Source organism: Gorilla gorilla, chromosome 4 (genome assembly GCF_029281585.2).
Source record: "Gorilla gorilla gorilla isolate KB3781 chromosome 4, NHGRI_mGorGor1-v2.1_pri, whole genome shotgun sequence".
Lineage (NCBI taxonomy): Eukaryota > Metazoa > Chordata > Mammalia > Primates > Hominidae > Gorilla > Gorilla gorilla.
In genome coordinates this window covers 111,819,331-111,838,930 of record NC_073228.2, presented here as the reverse complement: position 1 = coordinate 111,838,930, position 19,600 = coordinate 111,819,331, and the positions used below count along the sequence as shown (strand labels likewise).

At 32.9% G+C, this 19,600-nt stretch overlaps 1 protein-coding gene across 2 annotated transcripts in view; it reads left to right on the top strand.

Moving 5' to 3' along the window:
- FBXL17 (F-box and leucine rich repeat protein 17) overlaps window positions 1–19,600 on the top strand; it is a 525,329-nt gene that overhangs the window by 345,262 nt on the left and 160,467 nt on the right. For both annotated transcript variants that reach the window (XM_019028327.4, XM_063706701.1), the window contains exon 7: window positions 18,081–18,157. In XM_019028327.4, the coding sequence (XP_018883872.2) occupies window positions 18,081–18,157 (77 nt within the window). The remainder of the gene's footprint in view (window positions 1–18,080; window positions 18,158–19,600) is intronic.

The window sequence follows — 19,600 nt, the reverse complement described above, 5'->3', positions numbered from 1 at the left end:
TAAAGAGGTAAAGCAAGAGGAAGATTGTAAAATAAAATATTTTAAACATTTGTATCTTTAAAAATTATTTAAATGTCCATTTATTCACTAGTCTTCTACTTAGACCTGAGACCTTTTATCTGCATCTAAGTGTACTGTTGGGAGTTTCATGTTTTCTTTCTAATATAAACCACACCCCGAGTGCATCATCAAGGATTTCCAGTTTTCAGTACCTCATGGTGAGGTTATCACTAAGATACTTGTGAAGCAATTTAAGTGTAGAAACCTTTTAAGTTTTACCAACTTTTACATTCTCTAAATTTTTACAATTATCTCACTCATACCTAATTCAAAAGCACATTCTTTTGTGAATTGCCTTTATCAAATATATGCGTTCAATGTAGTTTTATAGAAATAATTATCTCTCTTTTGTGTTCATATTTATTCATTATAATATAACATTTAATTAAATTGCTCAAGTAAAGTAACAAATATGGTAGGCATATAAACAAATTTAAGGGCAAACAGAAATGTTAAATCCACAAGATAATGAATTTGTGAAATTTCACATTTATTGTGGAAAGTTTCAAACACATAAATATAGAATCATGTAATGAAACCTTGTGTACCCATCACCCAAACACAATTGCCAACATTTTGCCATTGATATTTCATCTTCTGATCCCCTAAACTTTGAGGGTTTTTTTGGAGTATTTTAACATAAATCTCAAAAAAATTTTCATGTATAAATGCTTCAGTTATCTCTATCAGATGGGTTTTTTTTAAAAAAATGTACACATACAGTCCTATTATTACAACTAACAAATGTAATAATAATTTCTTAATATTATATAGTATGGAACCTATGTTAAATTTTTCCTGTCTCAAAAAATGCCCTTTTCAGCTTACTTATTCAAATTAGGATCCAAGTTAGGTCAAGTGTTTCATTTGGTTGATATAGCTCCTAGGTCTTTTTAAATAACTAACATCCCCTTCCCTATTTTTGCATGTCATTTATTTGTTGAAGAACATGAATCATTTGTCGTGCAAAATTTCTTTCATTCTGTATTTAGCTAATCATCCTCTTATGGTGCCATTCCATATGTTTTGCTGCTTGTCTGCTTCCCTTACATTTCTTGTAAATTGATAGGTAAATTAGAGGCTTGTTTAAATTCAGTTTTTTTATTTTGGGGCAAGGTACTACATAGATGGTGTGGGGTATGTCTTGTTATGTGAAATCAGGAGGCACATAATGTCTAGAGATAAGGGAAAATTTAATTCAAGTAATAATAACTAACACATGTACCAATGTATCCAAGGCATTATTCTAAACTCTTTACATATAGCATTTATTTTAATTCTTACAAAAACCCTTTGAGGTAGATCTTATTGCCCCCACTGTAAAAATAAGGAATGTGAGACACTAACTTGCTGAGGTCTCGAAGCCTGGCTTTGGTCCTGGGAACTCAGACTGCTGAGTCTGTGGCCAGAGCACCCTGTCATTCTGCCTGTTAAAGCCACTGCCACTTCTGAATTAAACTAAAAAGAGTTAGGTATGTTCCAGGTACCTCAAGTAAACATGTTGTCTTAATTCTGTAAGTAAATAAATGTTAAGAGTATTAATAAAATGTACTTTTAAACTATATTGTTTACCTCACCTACCTTCTTTGAAAATAATCGCTAGCAAATCCCATATTGTCTTACTATGGTATTTACTCTCACATTGACAAATTGTGATATTTTCCTTGTCTTACAGTGGAAATTTTCATGGAAAGTAAATTTACCTCCCTTAGGTAAATGTTTCTTTTCTGATATCAAGAAGTGTAAAGTGAGTTTCTTGAAATTAATGGCACTTTATAATTTTCAATACCCATAATATTGTCAAAAATTATTATAGCTTCTGTTGCTTTTTTGCTTACTGTAACATAAATATCATGGTGTCTTCTCGATTCTTTTGTCTTACCTAGCATAGGAGATATGTTTACTGAGAGAAATTCAGCAGAAGCTACTTTATGTTTCATTACATATTCTTACCTTATTATTTATATTTTAAACCCTAGGGATCTACATATGCAGCCTTTTCTCCTTTTAAGTCCCTTTGTTTTGTTACTGCAAGCTTTTTATCCCTTTCATTAGACAAGTTTTGCGTAGGTATTTCTCTTCCTAACTATAAGCAAACCAGTCCTCATGCCTAAAAATAATGCCCTACTTTGTTGAAATATTCTTAACAAAAGTAGTATTCTGAATAATAAAAATTATTCAAATGCTAAGTATATAACAATATGACTTGCCTTATTACTGTGCATCAATTCTTCTCTCATTCGTTCAACAAACCTGTTTTGAGTATCTAATCTAAGATAAGCATGAGCCCTGCTGCCAGTGGGTATGTGATGAATGGTAGCCAGACAAGTCAGGCCAGAACAGGAGGAAGTCGGGTCAGCATGATGACATACTTCATACAATGGTCACAACAGAATGAAGGGAAACTAGGGGTTAGGAGCAATGGTCACTATGAGAAGAGACAAGTGCTTGGGTCTGAATTATGGGTTTCAAATTCATGTGGAGGCAGTGTATATGGTATTCGTAGGGGTTGCAAACTTAAATTTCTGTGAGGGCCAGATACGGAATGTAAATGAAGAAAGTGCATCAAATGTAACATTAGGGAATGCTCAGGACTGTAACAACTGGAGAGTGCACATCTGATCTAAAGGTATCCATATTCAGAAGTTTATTTGACACCCTGACTCAGCCACGCAAAATATGCCTGAGATGCTTCCTTGTGACTCTCATGGAATCTAAGTGTATGAAAGGTTTATTGTTTTGAGAAACCATCTTTGTAGTAAATATGTTCAGTGGACCCACAGACAAAGTTATGAAGAATATATGAACCAGAAGTCAATATCCAGAGTTTCAAGCTACATTGAATATAATAGATGGGGGCCAACATTTGAACAGCAACAAAAAAAACTGGCACAGTCATCTCAATCCATAAAACAGGAAAATAGACTGGTGCCAGTACGGTTAGCAGTCACTTTCTACAAACTCATTCTTTCTCCTGGATTATTGTTAGGCATACCAGGCACAGCCTTAGTGTATCAGCATGACGAGAGCAGCATAAACAATCTGAAAAAAATTAGACTTTGGTTTTCCTTTTATTAATTGTACAATTTAGTATTTTCATTGTTATTTTTCACAAAACTAGAGGGAAAAGGAACCATATTTTTTCCCCAGGTCTTCATGGCCTCTCCACACCTTTATCTGGCTTGGATCAGGCAATAATATCTCAGATTTCAAGGGCAGAGTGCTTTAGATGTTTGGCTGAACTCTAGACTTGAGGTGGCTGAGCATGGGCATTGGAAACAAGGCTCAATAATAAATATGGTGGTACTGCATTTGTGTGAATACAAAGCTGGCTGGCCATGTAAAAATTCTTCCTCTCCCAGCTGGATGTGGTGGCTCACGCCTGTAATCCTAGCACTTTGGGAGGCCGAGGCGGGTGGATCACCTGAGGTTGGGAGTTTGAGACCAGCCTGACCAACATGGAGAAACTCCGTCTCTACTAAAAATACAAAAATTAGCCGGGCGTGGTGGTGCATGCCTGTAATCCCAGCTACTTGGGAGGCTGAGGCAGGAGAATTGCTTGAACCTGGGAGGCAGAGGTTGCAGTGAGCCAGGATCACGCCATTGCACTCCAGCCTGGGCAACAAAAGCGAAACTCCATCTCAAAAAAGAAACAAACAAACAAACAAAAAATTCCTCCTCTCCCACATAATTCTGAATGTCTTTTTATAATTAATGTTTGGCATTTGTTATGCTAGCTATTATGAGAGATTTTTAAACTCACAGATTTGGACTTTGTATTAATTTTTGCAATAAGTATGCATTTATTCTCCTTTGCAATTATTTGTAGACATTGATTCTAATCATTGTTCTTAGAAGAAAGGTATAAACATAACTATTTATAAAGGTACATAACTATGAAGGTACATAACTACACACTGAGAGATCAATTTCTTTAAATTTGAAAACAACCGAGTAATTTGGAGTCACTTTCCATGGCTTTCTGTATTAGATCATTAGTAGAAAAAAATTATGTAATGTTTATTGGGGGAAGGGTTCCTGTGAATAATCTTTCATTGCTTCAAAATGTCAAACATTATAAAGAACAATGAGAAAAGATAAATTACCCTTCATGTCAATAAATGAAAACCTTGAGGTTGATAGTAAGTTTACTTTAAAAAGAATTAGGTTGAATATTCTGAAAATTATATGGCATAATTGAATAGTGTAACAGTGTAAAATGACTTTTAAAAGCTTTGATACAGTTTTTAACTTTGCAATTATTTCTCAGTGGTTTTCATTTTTAAAACATTAATCTTATGAAAAATAATAGTTTGTCTCTCTAATAATACAAAGCAACTTTATGTTCATTTGAAAGCTTCTAAGGTTTTAGCATGTTTCAGTGAAGATTTTTATTTCATATACAGTATTCATAGCTATGAAAATAAATAACTGCATGTTTCTTAAAATTGAGCAATTTACTTAAGTATTAATTAGAAATAGTAAAAGAAAAGAAGTTCCTTTTTTATTTTCAGTGATTTGAAGAAAACTGCTGGGAGGTACATGGTATCTAGCTTTACTATTTGCTGGCTAATGCCAGAGTCCTAATCCAGTTTCTGGCAACACAGTTTTAAGAATTCTTTCGGTGATAGGATAAGCAGTGTACCTTTTAAGTTACAACATTATGTAAGGTCTTCCATCATGTATTCAGTTAGAGTAGAAACCTTAAATGAAAAGCCTGATGCTAACAAGGATGACAGTTTGGGGCTGATTTTAAAATTGGTTCCCAACTTCCAATTCAACTCATGAGAGATAAAGTGGAGAACTACATGTAATATGATATTGAGGGCTATATGCAATGACTAAAGGTTTGTGTCCTGAAGTTATCTGGTCATTGTTGGATATGTAGCTTGCTTGGAATAAAGGTGATGAAATAAATAGAATTAACCATGAAGATATCCCAAAGAACTAGCATGTGAAATGTTATCTGGGCCCAGAAAGCTATTGCATGGGGTTTACAACAAGTATTGCCTGTAAAATGCATTAATTATATGACACATATATATTTTTATGTCTTGTACATTTTTTCAAAATTCAGGAAGTATATGAATTACTTTAAAAATATTACCCAATTTCTAGTTACTTTTTGTCATTGTGTATTTCCTTAATGAAAAATAATAAGAGTAGAATTGTTATTATGGAATCTTTAAATTTTTTAATGTTGAACTGGTCTTTACGAACTCACCAGAATGTCTAAAATTTGAAAGCCTGATAACATCTATGTTGTTGAGGATGTGGAGCAACTAAAATTCTATAAGTGTTGGTAGGAATATAAAATGGTATAACAGCTTTGGAAGAAGATTTGGCAGTTTCTTATAAAACTAATTGCACACCTACTACATGTGTACTGCTAATACTCTGTGACTCTGCAATTTCACTTTTAGGTTTTTACTCACAAAAGAAAATGGATAAAACTAAGCTATTGTAAAATAAAACAAAGTAACAAAAACATCTACAACGGTAGTTGCATTTGTGAGTGGGAATGGGCATTGGGCATGAAGGAACTCGGTGGTGTTAGGAATACTCTAGATCTTGTTAGGGGTTCGAGGTAGGCATATATATGCATTTGTCAAAACCGATTGCTTTTAAGATTTGTGCCCAAATCACAGATTTCACAGTGAGTAAAATTTACTTAAAAAATAACCATTAACAAACATTCATCTGTAGTTTATGATGTGTATACTAAAGTGTTTAGGAGTAAAATGTATCAATGTCTGCACTTTGAAATGCATAAAAAATAAGATAAATTGATGGATGGATACAGGGATGAATAAAGAGATAGATGGATACATCTGAGATAAAGCAAATATAGCAAAATGTTAATTATAGAATCTAAGTGATGGATAATGGGTTTTTTACTGCACAATTCTGTCAACTTTTTCACTTGAAATTTTCCATTATATCAGAGGAAAATGAGTCTTTATTCTAAAAAAGTTTCAAGTTTTAAATACATACCTTTTGGAATTTATTCTAATTCAGGCTGAAGATATGGTAGCATTCTCTAAGTATAGGTTTTCTTTTTTTGTCTTTGTCACAACAACTTAAAATTTTGTTCCATCCAATCACATCATCTTAATTGCCATTAACATGTTACCTTTATAAATCAAATTCCTTGGTGTTACACATGTAATCCAGTGATTAATATCATTCTTAGACACTGTATTAGTTTCCTGTGACTACTGTAAAAAATTACCTCAACCTTGTAGTTTAAAAACAATGAAAACATATTCTCTCACAATAGTGAAGGACAGAAGTCCAAAACTAGTTTCCCTGGCCAATATCAGGGTGTCATCCTCTGTCTGGAGGCTCTACGGAAGAATCCAGTCGTTGTCTTTCCAGCTTCTGATAGCTACAGGAATTCCTTGGCTTGTGGCCACATCACCCCAATCTCTGTTTCTGTAGTAATATTGCCTTCTCTTCTCTGTCAGTGTCAAATCTTCATTTGCCTCTCTCTTGTGAGTATGCTAGTGATTGCATTTACAGCCCACCCAGATAATCCAAGATAAAATCTCTCCATCTCAAAATCATACCTGCAGATGCTCTTTCCATGGAAGGTAACATTTATTGGCTCTGTAATTAGGACCTGATGTCTTTGGGGGTCACCGTTCAGCCTACTACAGGTATTTTTTAAGTGTGCCAGGTTCCATGCTAGGGCCTAAATAATGATAAATAACATTTAATTGCTTACTGTATGCTAGGTGCTGCTGTACGTACTTTACATTCGTATTTTTGCTAAATAAAAAAAAAGGACTTGATTTAACATAAACTTACTGTTTCTTGCATATGTCAAATATTAAAGCCCCAGAGTGCTAGTTTTCTGAGAAATGTACCTTAGGAAATACTATTTTGTTCTAAATAACCCTGCCTTATTTATGTGGAGGATATTTAAAGTTGAGAAGATTGTGAATTCCCTTTGGGAAGAGATTTATCTGTCTTTGTATCCAAATAATTAATGACAAAGTAGATGTTAGCAAATGTTTGTTAAATGACTAAAAGTGTCTTTGCAAACGTTATGAAATGTAACTTTCACAAAATCCTTGGAGGTAGATATTATAGTTTCCATTTTACAGAAGAGACTTAGAGAAGTTGAATTTAGTTCCCAACTTCAGTACCATGTTCTAAACACACACACACAGAATTTTGGCAGTCAGCATTGCAGGTGCATTTCCATTATCTATAACCAATTGATTTTCTACCTGAAGTGTTAAAATCCAGTAAAATACAGGTGTAGTGAAGTATCATCTCTGTTTTATTACTGTATTATGTTGCTAACCATGTACAATAATACTTTCTGATTTTTAAAACTTTTTTTTTTGAGAGACCAGTTTCTCATGGATTAAGTTTACAATGCTATTAAGAAGTGGGAGGAAATTTTCTAAATGGATGCAGAATATTTTGAACTTTCTTAAAACTTCAGCCTTCCACCAGAAATGCCTCAAGCACATCTAGCCTTTTTGTAGCTTCTTTTGAACATCTGATTTTTTTTAACTCCTATGATATTATGCATAAATTACCATGCTTCCCTCTTTCTTTGGTTCTTTGAAAGCTTGAAATTTTATCCCACTTGTGGAAGCTTTCCAGGTCTGAATTATATGAATGCCTTCAGGGTGGGTATATCCCAGATTTTGTTATTTTTGTACCTATTTTTTACCCTCGTTGCCTTTCTCAAATATTTCTTTTATAGTTTTATATGAATTTCTAATGGAATACAGCTAAATATAAGTAAACAGCTAAAATAAATTTGGGCTCCTTAGTGATTGTGCAATATATGAAGTATTATTTCTTTTCTTTTTCCCCATTACAGTGTTCTCTCCACAAACTTAAATTACTAACTCAACTAATGCTTCCCTGAGTATATATCCACATTCGCTAACTTGCTTATACTGTTACCTTTTATAATTCGTCACCTTTTTCAGAGTGTGATGTGTCATTGAATTGCTCTTACTTTTCCCAGAGCCCCAAATGTTGCCAAATGGCCTGATAGTATTGTGAGTCTAATGACCCTGTCTGTGCTTACCTTTCAATAAAAGATCTCCAAAAAATGAATTTATGCTCTAACTTTATTTTTTTCTATAAAATTCTGTCATTACCAGGATGGAATTCATGATGCCCTCACGACCTATAGAAGCACAAAACTGACCAACTGACTCCAGGCACATTTACCTGCCATCTCTTTCAAACACCTGCTATTGCTCCCCTTCCTTATTCCACTAATGACTTTTGAAAATAATAAACTATTTCTCCTGAACTCTCAATCTTTCTTTCACAGAATGCCAGAATGTTATGCCTTTATTTAGTTGGGTACTTGAAAGGAGTGCTTTTTGTGTAGAGCAGAAGTTTTTAATACAGTTACTCTCTTTTGCTAAATGGTTTGTTGATTATGCAGACAGAACAGTAACTGTATTAATTAATAGTAGATCATTTCAAAATATGCCAAAGAGATGGACTGTTCATTTTGGTTTATCCTTTAAAATAACGCAAATCTGAGTACTGGATTGGGAATGTTGGTTGTTTCTGCTGGCTGTCAGACATGATGTTGCCTGCAGAGGTACCCACTGTCTGAAACAAATAGTGAAATGTGCCTTCTCCTTTCTCCGTGTTTACTTACTGTCTTGCTTTTGCAACTTTCTGCAAGGAGAAAATGGGTAATACTTCCTCCCTGTGGTCTCTATCAGTCTTACACACTGGTTTCATTAGCTTTCCACCACTCTCCCTATGAACAAAGAGATGTGTTTCTCTTCAGAGGGAATAGACTGGTGACTAATCCATGCAGAGCAACCTGGATTTTTGTGATTATGGTATTTCAGAGGTTAGGCTGCTAAATTATTTTATTTAGTGCACACACAACAACTATGTATTTGTTGATTTAGTGACAATATTGATAAGGAAAAAATATATTTGTTAAGAGTTCTCTTCATAAATGTATGTACATACATGTACACATATACTACATAGTCCTTTGATTATAAGTTATTTATAACCAAGTTTTTGCATTATTAAACAGTTTAGAAAGAAACCTCTAGAAGTATATTTATTTTGCAGACAAATGGACTTTTTAACGTTAGGAACCACTGAAATGGCCTGATAGCCTGAGAAGCTACGTAAGATTCAATAGCCTCTTCTGGAATCTCGAATTCTAATCCTATAGCATTTACTTGAACATTAAAAAGGAAATGTGGAAGACTTTCTCTATCCTTTGGTTAAAAAAAAAATAACCAAAATCAGCTATCTTCCTTTCTTTTGGATTAAAAAAATAAACTACATAATTTTTATAGAGAATTATTGGTTGATGCCTTTTATTGTCACGTTCTTTTTTAAATATAGTCCACATATTTCTATAAATAAAAAGAATTATTTTTTTAAGTAAAAAGTTATCTCTCTGCATAAACACAATGCACCAAAACAACTTAACATGACCTGCTGCCTCTTTCTTACAAATGTTACAGCAAAGATGATTTGCCTCTGAGGTGAACATTAATGTGCAATTATATGGGAAAAATGAGAGTAAAGCAATGGCAGTCCCAGAGCTTTGGAAGCAGGTTTTATATATTCAGTGATAATCCTTGAGACTCAAAGGATTCAGAGTACAATCTGGCTAAGTATCAATAGTGTCAAATTTATGTAGGTCCCTGCCTTCCTCAAGCTTGTGTGATTCTTCTCCTTTCTTATTTCTGAATGAATATGTGGGTTACTTTGTTCCCACTGCCTACACTTTTTCTGCTCCCTAATTTACAACTCCTTCCTCATTCCTTCCCTTTTAAAAAATAACAAGAAGTCATGACTATCCTATTCTGCCATCCTGCTTGGAGGATTAATTAGTTTTATATAATCTCTACATAAAATCTCCTGTAAAATGTTTTTATTAGTTTTTGACCAAACCAGAAGTTGCCAGGCTTAAAAATTAATGACAAAGTGCAGGCTTCCTGGTTATGAATGTTTAAAGCATACGGGAAACATTTGGAATGAAGATGTTGACCTGCTTTCCTCTGTATTTGATTATAGCTATCTAATTATAAGCTTTCAAAGGCATCAAATTAGGTACCCTCTTCATTGCATTTAAAAGAACTAAACTTTTTTTTTCATATTACTAAAACTATTTTTGAACAAAATTTTGAGTGATACATTGGGATGCTTAGAATCATTCTTAGCTCAAGTGAGAAACCATTCCTTTAACTTTTATAAATTATCTTTACCTCCTGTGTTTTTTAGTCTTCTGAGAATTTGGCTTATCCAAAAAGAGATTCTATGCCTTCCCAAATGAGAAGGAAACCTTTTGTCAGCATCTTGTCTGAGTTGCCTCCTTGGCTACACAGGTCATGGGAGGTCTATGTTGAACATCAGTCTTTGGCTGTAGCACAAAACTAGTATTGAAGCACAGGCCAACTCCCAGAGCACAGGGGTTAAAGAGGCAATTAGTCACTACAAAGCAGAGTTGTGGCTGTCTTCTGGTGAGGAAGTGCTTAACTCTTTCATGAATGATGCCTGAAATCTCATCTTCTGAGTGCTTTTATATTCCACTAAAATAATTTAGTCTTAGCCATTTTAAATTAAAAGTAAGCTTAAAATACATGCTCTGTTGAATTGAGACTTTCATATCAATACTTATAGCAGTTAAGATAAAGGGAACAGGCTGGGCAGAGAGATTATCATCAATTATATGTTTAATATTTCACCTAAATTTCACGGTATCCTTTTTAGCTATTTGGAGCCCTGACAAATCTCTTTACAATGTTTCTAGTTTTCACTATTAATGTTTTTGTGGTGGGCATCAGTTTCGAGTTGCAGAATTTTGCCTGACTCTTTTTCAGGACAAGAATGGTCTCTAAAGAATTACAATTCATTAACCTAGATTGTAGTTTTAAATGTTTTAGTATTTCTGCTTTTCTAGGGTCCTGAGCTTTTGTTTCCACATGGTAAATCCTTGTTACATGTAGGGTGACAAAGTCTTCTCTTCTGCTGTCTGTATTAAAATATTCCAGAACACCATAAATATAGCACCAGTCTTAACTATATCAAAATTTTACAGTATCTGGATTCCATTAGAGTTACGGATTATGAATTGATGGAAACTCACAAACCTTAAAAGATGGAGGAGGTTTCTTAGCATTTCCTTATTCAAAGTAACTAACTACATGTGTTTCTACCGAAGAATGAATAAACTGGTGAATTAGGAAAGCTTGCCTTTAATTTTTTTTTCTAGCGTTTCCTTTAGTCCTGAAATATTTTCTTTACAGGACTAAAGGAAATGCTGACCTTCAGTTGATTTTTAATAGTTATACAGATACTAATATGACTTTGCTGCTCCTAGGTATGAACATTAATATCAACTACAGTCACAAAAAATAAACAGTATTTGATCCATCAAGGTTATAAGTATTATGTTCATCATTTTATAATAATGTGGCTTTTGATTATATGTTTTAGTATTTCTAAAACATAGTTTACACTCAATGAAACATTCTTGAATTAAGTAAATTAATTAATAAATAAAGCTTAGCATCTTTTTTCTGCTTCTTGCATATTCTGAGGAATGCTTAGAAAATATTAACTTGTTATGTAAGGTTTAGTTAGTTATGGTAATGGATGGAACAATGGCTAAAATTAAAAAGCAAGACTTTTGGTTAAATAGATCTGAAATATTAAAGCCAGAGCCAAGTTTATTGCAAGTTTGTTACTTCAATTTCTGTACCTGCCCCTCAGAAAAACATTTAATCGTCTTGTTTCTTAGTAACTTAAAGAAAATGTGCATTTTAAAATATTGCAGGCTTTATTCTGTCTAAAATACATTTTTAAAGTATTCTAAGAAACACTCAAATTAAGTTTAAACATTTTACTATATAAATGAAGAAAAATGTATTTTCATAACAGCAGGTTTGTGATGGCCATTCCTAAATATATGAAAAATATTATTTTGTTGGTATATTACTTTTTCATTGCTAAATCCTGTTCTCCAATGAGAAAACCTATTTAATGTCAGACACTCAAGGAGAGAGTGGTCCAGAAAGAATCAGCAAATGACATCTGCTCTGCCTCCTTTTCCTTAAAGGACACCCTCTGTTGGCAAAGATGCAAACCCGTAGTACTTAAGTTTTAATAACATTTCAGTTTGTAGGCCACCTCTTGTGATGTGTCTCATTAAAACATAAATAACAAAACACTGCTTTTCTAATTTTGTAGGCTTCCATTACTTCTCAGTGTGACAAAATGGGCATCGGTTTGCTATTGTTTAAGTAGCAAGAGCTTAAATTAATCTCAGCCACACTAATCAGATATTGGCTTTCTAGAGAATAACATTTGGTAGTGAGAACTTAATGAGTGTCCCGAGATAATTGTTGTTAACTGGTGGAGTTGGTGATATTTTGCATGTCACTCCTAGTCTTTACCCCTGTGGTATGTTAAGAACGTGCTTTGAGCAAATGCTCTCGCATGTTAATTGCAAGTCAACCTTTAAAAAAGAATTTTTCTTGCGGTAAACATCTCTTCTATGAGCACATCTTTAGAAGTTTACATGAAAAATTGACTTAGGTGTATATTTGGTATTGTGTTGTCAATAGGATTGAATAGAAGAGCGTTTACAAAAAAAGTATACTGTAAAATACAAAGTGGATTTAACATATCACCTTGATACCATCTGTCATGTTCCAGAAATAATCTTATATTTGTCATTTATGTATAGCTGTTTAACTTGAAGATTTAAAAAAAAACTATTTCATGCCATTTCTGCAAGGTTAAGGTGTCCTATTACTTAGAAAAAGTAACTATAAATATAAGACTCATAAATTGTATTCAAATGTATTAAGGGGAAGCATACTATTAATAAATTCTTGATTACTTCTTGGCCTTTTGACTGAGATCAAGTGTATTAATAGATTCTCGAATTGACTTATCTTGTAAAAGTTTCCTTGTAAATTTACCTCTTTTGTGCATAGAAATCTTTTATATTGTGCATTTTCTGAAAGCAGAGTAAACCTATAAATTATACCCATTCGTTTACTGCACTGGGATTGGATTATTCTTCAGTAAAACTTGATTTGGAGCTTTAGAAAAATCAATCAGGTATCATTATTCTTTCTGTAAGATACCAAATTGTGTTCTGGTGACCTCTGCTATCATTTAAATGACCCACGTATGAATTAGTGGGGATGAGCTTCTGCAGCATGGAATTGGACTGTTTGCTCTCGTTACTCTCTTTAGATCTCGTAAACACATTTTACTCCTTTCGTGTGGGGCCTGAGTGTGTGTGTGTGTGTGTGTGTGTGTGTGTGTGTGTGTGTGTGTGTGTGTGTGTGTTTGTATGTGTTGTAGCTACTTAAGCCCCTACCCACTTACAATCTATGTAACATAGGATGGATTCTTGGCTTGTTTAGTTTCAAGAAATGATGAAAATGAGGTCCTATTTCTAAAACCCCAAATAGATCACTTTTATGATTTGTTTCAGGAGTTTTGAGGTTTGATCCACATGTTTATTCAACCTAAACATACCTAGCTCCCAGATGCACTTATTTGCCAATTACTTTACGACACTCTTCATAGTTCTTTGTTTTAGATCTGTGGGGTTGTTTTTGTCTTGTTGCATTTGTGTTTCACTTAAAGATATATCTATTATTCAAATATAAAAGTGACTTAGGAAAGAACATCCTAAAGTTTATTTAGAAATTCACCAAGCCACATACTAATGCATCTCTGCTGGGGACATTTCTTTTCACACCTCTGAGGTGATTGAGCCTGTCCTTTAAAGTGAGATTTGCAAACCGGTGTCTGGCAGCTCCAATTAGCTTCTTTAGGGTTTGAAGCACATCACAAACAGTAACAAGGTCTCCTAGGACACTCCTATTGCAAGCGATGTAGTCATATTTCCTCATTAGTTCTTTTCAATTGTCACTAATGCCATGTTCTAGCTTTTGAGTAGGAGACAAAAAAACATAAAAATTTGGTATGTATGTAGAATGGGCCATTGTTTTCCATAATTCAAGGCTCTTTTGAATTCCTTTGATAGTTTTGAAGCTTACACAGCTTAATTTATTAACCTTTACCCTTCACATAAATCATATGATTAGGAATCTATTGCTAAGGAGACAGATTTTCCCTCCACTGAAAGTAAGTAATGCCTTCTCATCTTTGAAAAAAAATCCTATCTAGCTTACCAAAGTAACCTTTCTGTTGCTTTTCATATTTCATCAAATGTTTCAGGTGCATTTTAGAACATTACCAAAACCAAGTGAGCATAAAATTACGTTATTATCAAAAATAACTCTGGATGCTTAGGATACTTTGGAGCAGGTTTTCTGGCCCTTTCTCTGTATTCCAAAAGAGTTTATATATATGTACTCAACAGCTGTTACTCAAGAATTTACAATGGTAGCAATGTCTTTTTTTTAATTCTCTTCAGACCTCTGCCAAAACATAAAAGCAGGAAAATAAACTGAGGGTAGGCAATTCAGAATAAATTAAAATATATTTAAATGAACCTAAGACATTTGATTTGGATAACTTTTTCATATGGAGTTATCTTGTAGAGAATGATGATATAGGGCTCCAAAAAATGTACGTGATTGTTCTGTGATTCCCTGGAGGTAAGACTAGAATGTCTTTTGATTCTTTTATTCTCTCTTGTTAAGACAGATCTCTCCTTAGGGTTTAGTAATCTTAATTGTGCTTGACATTCATGAGCTACTTTAAAAGTATTTGATATTCCTCAGCATTTATCCACTGTGCCATTTTCCCATGTTATGAATTTTTCTTAATTATCTTATACATGGTTACTTTCTGTAAGGAGACAGTTCTTTTTCCAAATTTTATAACTCCTTATGTTGTCATACATGAAGTGGGAAATCTTTGAACCTACTGATCCATAGAGAATGGCCATGTGATATTCTGAGCTTTGCCTATAGGAGTGATGGGGACAAGGGGTTGGGGAAAAATAGGAATAATTTGAATTCTAGATTCTGAGTTTAGAGACTCATGGCTTGCTCCTACAGACCAAACTAATTCATCACTATGATTAATGAATATTCTTCTATGTAGTATCTGTAAGAAAGGTGATGAAGAAGTAAACATTTTAAGTGTGGTCTTTGGTTCTATCACTCTCCTTCTCACTTCAAGATTATCACTTTGCATACATTTCTCTCTTTTATTGGTATCAGTTTATAAATGCCTCTTAACTTGCTGTACCTGTAGTCCATACTAAGATTTATGACTTTGTTTTTTGCATACATACTATACAGTGAGCTGGGAATTGCTCTGATTTTAATACACCAAAGGTTATGACTAGAGCCAAGATTCTTTGTGAAACAGTGGAATTATTTAAAGTAAGTATGTTCACAGACTTGTGTTATGTACTACTTGTAAACATGTTATAGAATGGACTCTAAAAGTTTCAGGAGAAAAGGATAGTCACCACCCACAATCTCTCATCATGAACTGCTATCACCACATGCTGCCAGGGAAACGCGACATAGGTGGATTACGAGACTTTAGACACTAGCCGGGAACATGAGGTGGTGTTCCATTTCCACCAATTTGTAGTAATGGGATAATACAAACCACTTCCATTTTCAATTCTTGAAACAACAGCTACTTTATCTACCTATTTCAACCACTCAATTTTGTGTCTCAATATATATGACGTTTATGTCCAAAATCACAGAATTTGGGGCTTCTCTTTTCAAATGTAAAATCCATAACAGATATAAAATTAATATTTTGCTACAAGTTTTCCAAGGAGTATGGTTTTGTCTCCATGAATTTTTACTTCAGGAATAATTTTATGTTGTACATGACTTTTAGCACACTGGCTGTGATCAAGGTAATTAAAAGTATTTGGAAAACCTTGTTTACCTGAACTTTCAAGAACAGCAGAAATGCTAGGTGATTCTTTATAAAAAGCAAATTGCTTTTCTCTTATATTTCTCCCTTTTTTGTCTGAAAGACACTGCTCACTCTTAATCATGTGTTGTCTCTTGGCCACTGTATTGCCTTCTGAGTATGCTAAATGATTTCATAATACGTATTCATAATTGTCTACACCTCTTGAACTTTTCTCTGTGAATAGCGGGGAAACCTGATGCTCATGACCCTTTATCAGTTTTTAGGACAGTCTTTATCCAGTGATTGATCATCTTATTTTGTATAAATGTTGGTTCTTGTTGCTTATATACTAACATTTGACTTGGCTTGTACAGTGAAGTCAATTTGTGTCATTTGCTATTTGTAGTCATCTGTATGTCTTTAATGTTCATATGTGCTTATAGCATATTTAATGTAAAATCAAGTACAAGGAAGATAAATAGGATATTGCACTTGTTTAGAGCATAATCAAATATAAATCAGGCATTTTGAACTATTCAAATAGAGCATGAGAACAAACTACAATTAATGATTTTTGGTGGCCACACAAAATATTGGATCTGTTAGTTTTTTTGGTAGGCAATGGAAGAGGACAGTGAGATATGTATATTTGATTTGACAGAAAGCCGTCAGATTATTTTTTAATGATTTAGGATATTATAGTCTAGGGCCTTTATTTGTACTCTTAGCGTGTAAAAATAGTTTTTACCATATAAAATGTTGTTATTGTTGGTAATGTTTCATTTCTGTTTTTATTCTTTTTTAAATGAATTTATTTAAATATTATGTTATAACCAAATGACGTGGAATTAGGCTTTAAAATTTCCCTTACAACCTGTATCAATCATAATTGCATTGTGTTGCTGTTTTAAGTTTCCTGTTTTAGGCATGGAAAAGTTTATCCATTTTTTTATAGATCTTTTTTAATAGGGGAAGAAAAAGAATGTTTATTCGGTTATTCTGAGGAAATTTGAAATGTTTATCATTCCATTAAAACAAAATTCCATAAAAAATTTTTAAAAAACATATATGTCTTCTCTATAACTAATTTAACCTTCAATAATGAATTATGTGAAGTAAAATTGTATAAAATTTCCTGACATTTTATGAAGATTCCTACAAATAAGCCAGACAGCAAATAAAATATAGGAAAGACAGAGATGGATACTGAGTAATTTTTTGATAGATTATGCACACAGGTATCAAATTACTTGATCCTTACTTCCTAGAAAAGGTTAATGACTCTTTTTGCTTTTACCCTTTTACTTAACTGTTATTTATAAAGATTAAAAGAGGGACTGCATTGAAGGGTGCATTTGCCTGTGTGTCTGTATGACTACACAGATTTTTCTGATATTATAGGAAACTGAGCCACAAAATGGATAATATTGTTAATCATTACTTTTAAAGTTCATTCGAATCTGTATACAACTTCCACTAGGCCTATTAGAGCAGAATGCACCATTAAAAAAAAAATTGAAATTAAATGAAACCAGAAAAGACAGTCTTACGTATCTGTATCTATATTGTTAAAATGGCCTAAACCTTTACAACAAATTACTTACGATATTAAGAATAAGATACTTTAAAGTAAAAGATTTTAAAGTTATGTGTGTATATTTTCTTTCATCTTTAATCTGTAAAATTATAGCTTTTTAGAATATATTTGATATTATGTTGAATAAAATTTTGCAAAAAATACTATTTCAGTGCTACCTAATTCCATCATTAATAATTGAACCATGAGCATATAACCATCTACCTATAATAACGATCTATCTATATTCTACAGTTCTATTATAATAAATTATTATTATTTAATTATATAAATAATATATATTCATTAAATAGCTTATGTTTACTAGTCTTTTATTACCAAATGTAACATTACTCTTATGGGAATATTTCTTTCTAAGCTGTTTGGTTTTAAAAGATGCACTAGTCATAAATGTATTTAAATAAAGTCATTTAGGTATGACAGCACTTGACTTTAAAGCAGGGAATATAATACCTTTCCTGAAACACCATTAAAGAAGCTGTGGCATTCACCAAATACTGACCTCTTCCTATTATATTCAAACCCCTGCTAATTTAACTTGAAACGCATTAGTATAACCACTTTTTGTATGTTTCAGGTGTGTGGAGGTCATTGCAAAGGAAGGACAAAACCTGAAAGAGCTATATTTGGTGTCCTGTAAAATCACAGATTATGGTAGGTAATGAACCATTTTCCTAATCCTTTCTAAGAATAAAAAGTGACAAAATCATTGAAAGTTCTTAAAAAGAAATCAGGAACTATATCATAGAGACTGTCTATTGTCATTTATGCTCATTGTGACCATACCAAAAAATAAAAATAAAAAAATTATGAGCTAAGAACCAGAGTAAAATGAATATGCATATTACTTCATTGCCACATGCAATCACACACACATGCACACATGTACGTTTGCACACACACACTCACACAAAATTAAAAAGTATAGCTAAAAGGGGTATACAATGAAAATAAGTTTAACAATAAAATGTTGAGCATAATAAATATAACTAAGAAAATGATTACATTGAGTTTATTTGCTTAATGTAATATCATGTCAAAGGCATATCTGCTGACATTCTAAATGCCAAACTTCTTAACGCTTTAAATTCTGGAAAGCATTGGGAATGTCCATTTGTGGATATAGGAAGTAAAGGGTATACATTTATATGCAACATTTTAAATTATCTTACTTTTCAGTATTCTTTTAAAGTGGTGAAAAGCAAGTTGTTTTCTACAATTATGAAAAATATGAAGTCATATTGTCGCAGTAATAAAGAAAAATAACCTAACCCTTCCTTTTTTGTTTAATTTTATAAATTTTTTCTTAACCATTTGTGTATTTAATCTAATTACAGAGTTTTAACCGGAAAATATATTAGGCTTTATAAGAGAATGAAATGGTTTTCGTTTATTTTCTCTGACTTTTTGATTTTTTTCATTTAAATTTGAGAATATTCTTTCTACCTTGAGGGAAGTTAATAATCCATTAAGTTTTTATTGTTAGCTCTGACATATAATAATAAATGACTCCAGTCCTAGGATGTCACACTGACCATCTGCCATGGATGGGAGAGTTGTCTTTTATTACCTACTAAATTCATCTTTTTGAAAAACTTTACTAAACTCTACTGAAGCTATAATTTAAAAAATAATCTAGTTTTTTTTTTTTTACATTTAGAAACACACCTAATTTCAGTTTATTTTGGAGAATATGTCTTATTCATAAGGTTTCTGGGTTGTGAGTTTTTTCCTAATTTTGCCTTGTAAAAGTAGTGTTTTGATATATTTTTCTTTACTTACGTTGTTTGTTTTCTGGTTTGGCAATTAGATTGCTACTTAGACATGGTTATCTCTCTAAAACTTCTTATGTCTTGCATTGTCTAGACCCTAAAGAGTTCTCCCTGACCAACACACGGCATATTGAGAGAGAGAGAGAGAGAGAGAGAGAGAGAGAGAGAGAGAGAGAGAGAGAGTGTGTGTGTGTGTGTATGTATGTGTGTATTATATATGTATATTGTATATATACCCATGTAGATTTGTTAATTAACTAATACTTTGATTTGTTCATTTGAAACTTGTCATTACCTGCTCTTCCAGTCTTTTTGTATATTTCCC